Source organism: Seriola lalandi, unplaced genomic scaffold (genome assembly GCF_002814215.2).
Source record: "Seriola lalandi dorsalis isolate HSWRI2012SDOR001 ecotype SW California unplaced genomic scaffold, Sedor1 jcf7180002054978, whole genome shotgun sequence".
Taxonomy (NCBI): Eukaryota; Metazoa; Chordata; class Actinopteri; order Carangiformes; family Carangidae; genus Seriola; species Seriola lalandi.
The window spans coordinates 121,529-122,510 of NW_019525528.1; the positions used below are offsets into that span (position 1 = coordinate 121,529).

The following is a 982-nucleotide window of genomic DNA, read 5'->3' on the forward strand; positions in this document are numbered from 1 at the left end:
TCCTCTGTCCTCTCTCCTCTGTCCTCTGTCCTTGGTTTCAGCAAAGACAAACTCATGATAATAAATCAGCCAGTGTTTGACATGAACGTCTCTGTGTCTCTGGGTGTTTTCAGACCAGTGCCATGTTCAGAGTTTCCCGCCTGCCTCTGGTTCGCTCGGCATTGCAGTCGGTGACTTCAGTGTACTCGGAGGTCAAAGGTCGTTACCCTCTGCTGGGGATGATGGGAGGAGCGGCTGAAGTCGGAGTTCGCAGCGTATCCCACGTAGCCATGAAGCAAGCCACGCCCCTTCTCCAGACCCTGGAGCCACAGAGTATGTGGAAATGAGTACTACTGCTAATACTACTGCTAATACTACTACTGCTAATACTGCTACTACTACTGCTAATACTACTGCTAATATTACTACTGCTAATACTACTACTGCTAATACTACTACTGCTAATACTGCTACTACTACTGCTAATACTACTACTGCTAATACTACTACTGCTAATACTACTGCTAATACTACTACTGCTAATACTGCTACTACTACTGCTAATACTACTACTACTAATATTACTACTGCTAATACTACTGCTAATACTACTGCTGCTAATACTGCTACTACTACTGTTAATACTACTACTGCTAATATTACTACTGCTAATACTACTATTACTAATACTACTGCTAATACTACTGCTAATACTACTACTGCTAATACTACTACTGCTAATACTGCTACTACTAATACTACTACTGCTGCTAATACTACTACTGCTAATATTACTACTGCTAATACTACTACTGCTAATACTGCTACTACTAATACTACTACTGCTGCTAATACTACTACTGCTAATACTACTACTGCTAATATTACTACTGCTAATACTACTACTGCTAAAACTCGTTATGTTTCAGTCTTATGTTGAAATCGTTTCAGTTCATTTATTTCTCCAGTGTAACCAGTATAAAGCTGTAATAACCCCCCCCCC

At 40.3% G+C, this 982-nt stretch overlaps 1 protein-coding gene across 1 annotated transcript in view; it reads left to right on the forward strand.

The window, feature by feature from the left end:
• The window catches only part of plin6 (perilipin 6), an 11,142-nt gene that overhangs the window by 2,820 nt on the left and 7,340 nt on the right, over positions 1-982 (forward strand). Inside the window, exon 3 of the mRNA XM_023396497.1 lies at positions 114-312. Within this exon, the coding sequence (XP_023252265.1) occupies positions 114-312 (199 nt within the window). The remainder of the gene's footprint in view (positions 1-113; positions 313-982) is intronic.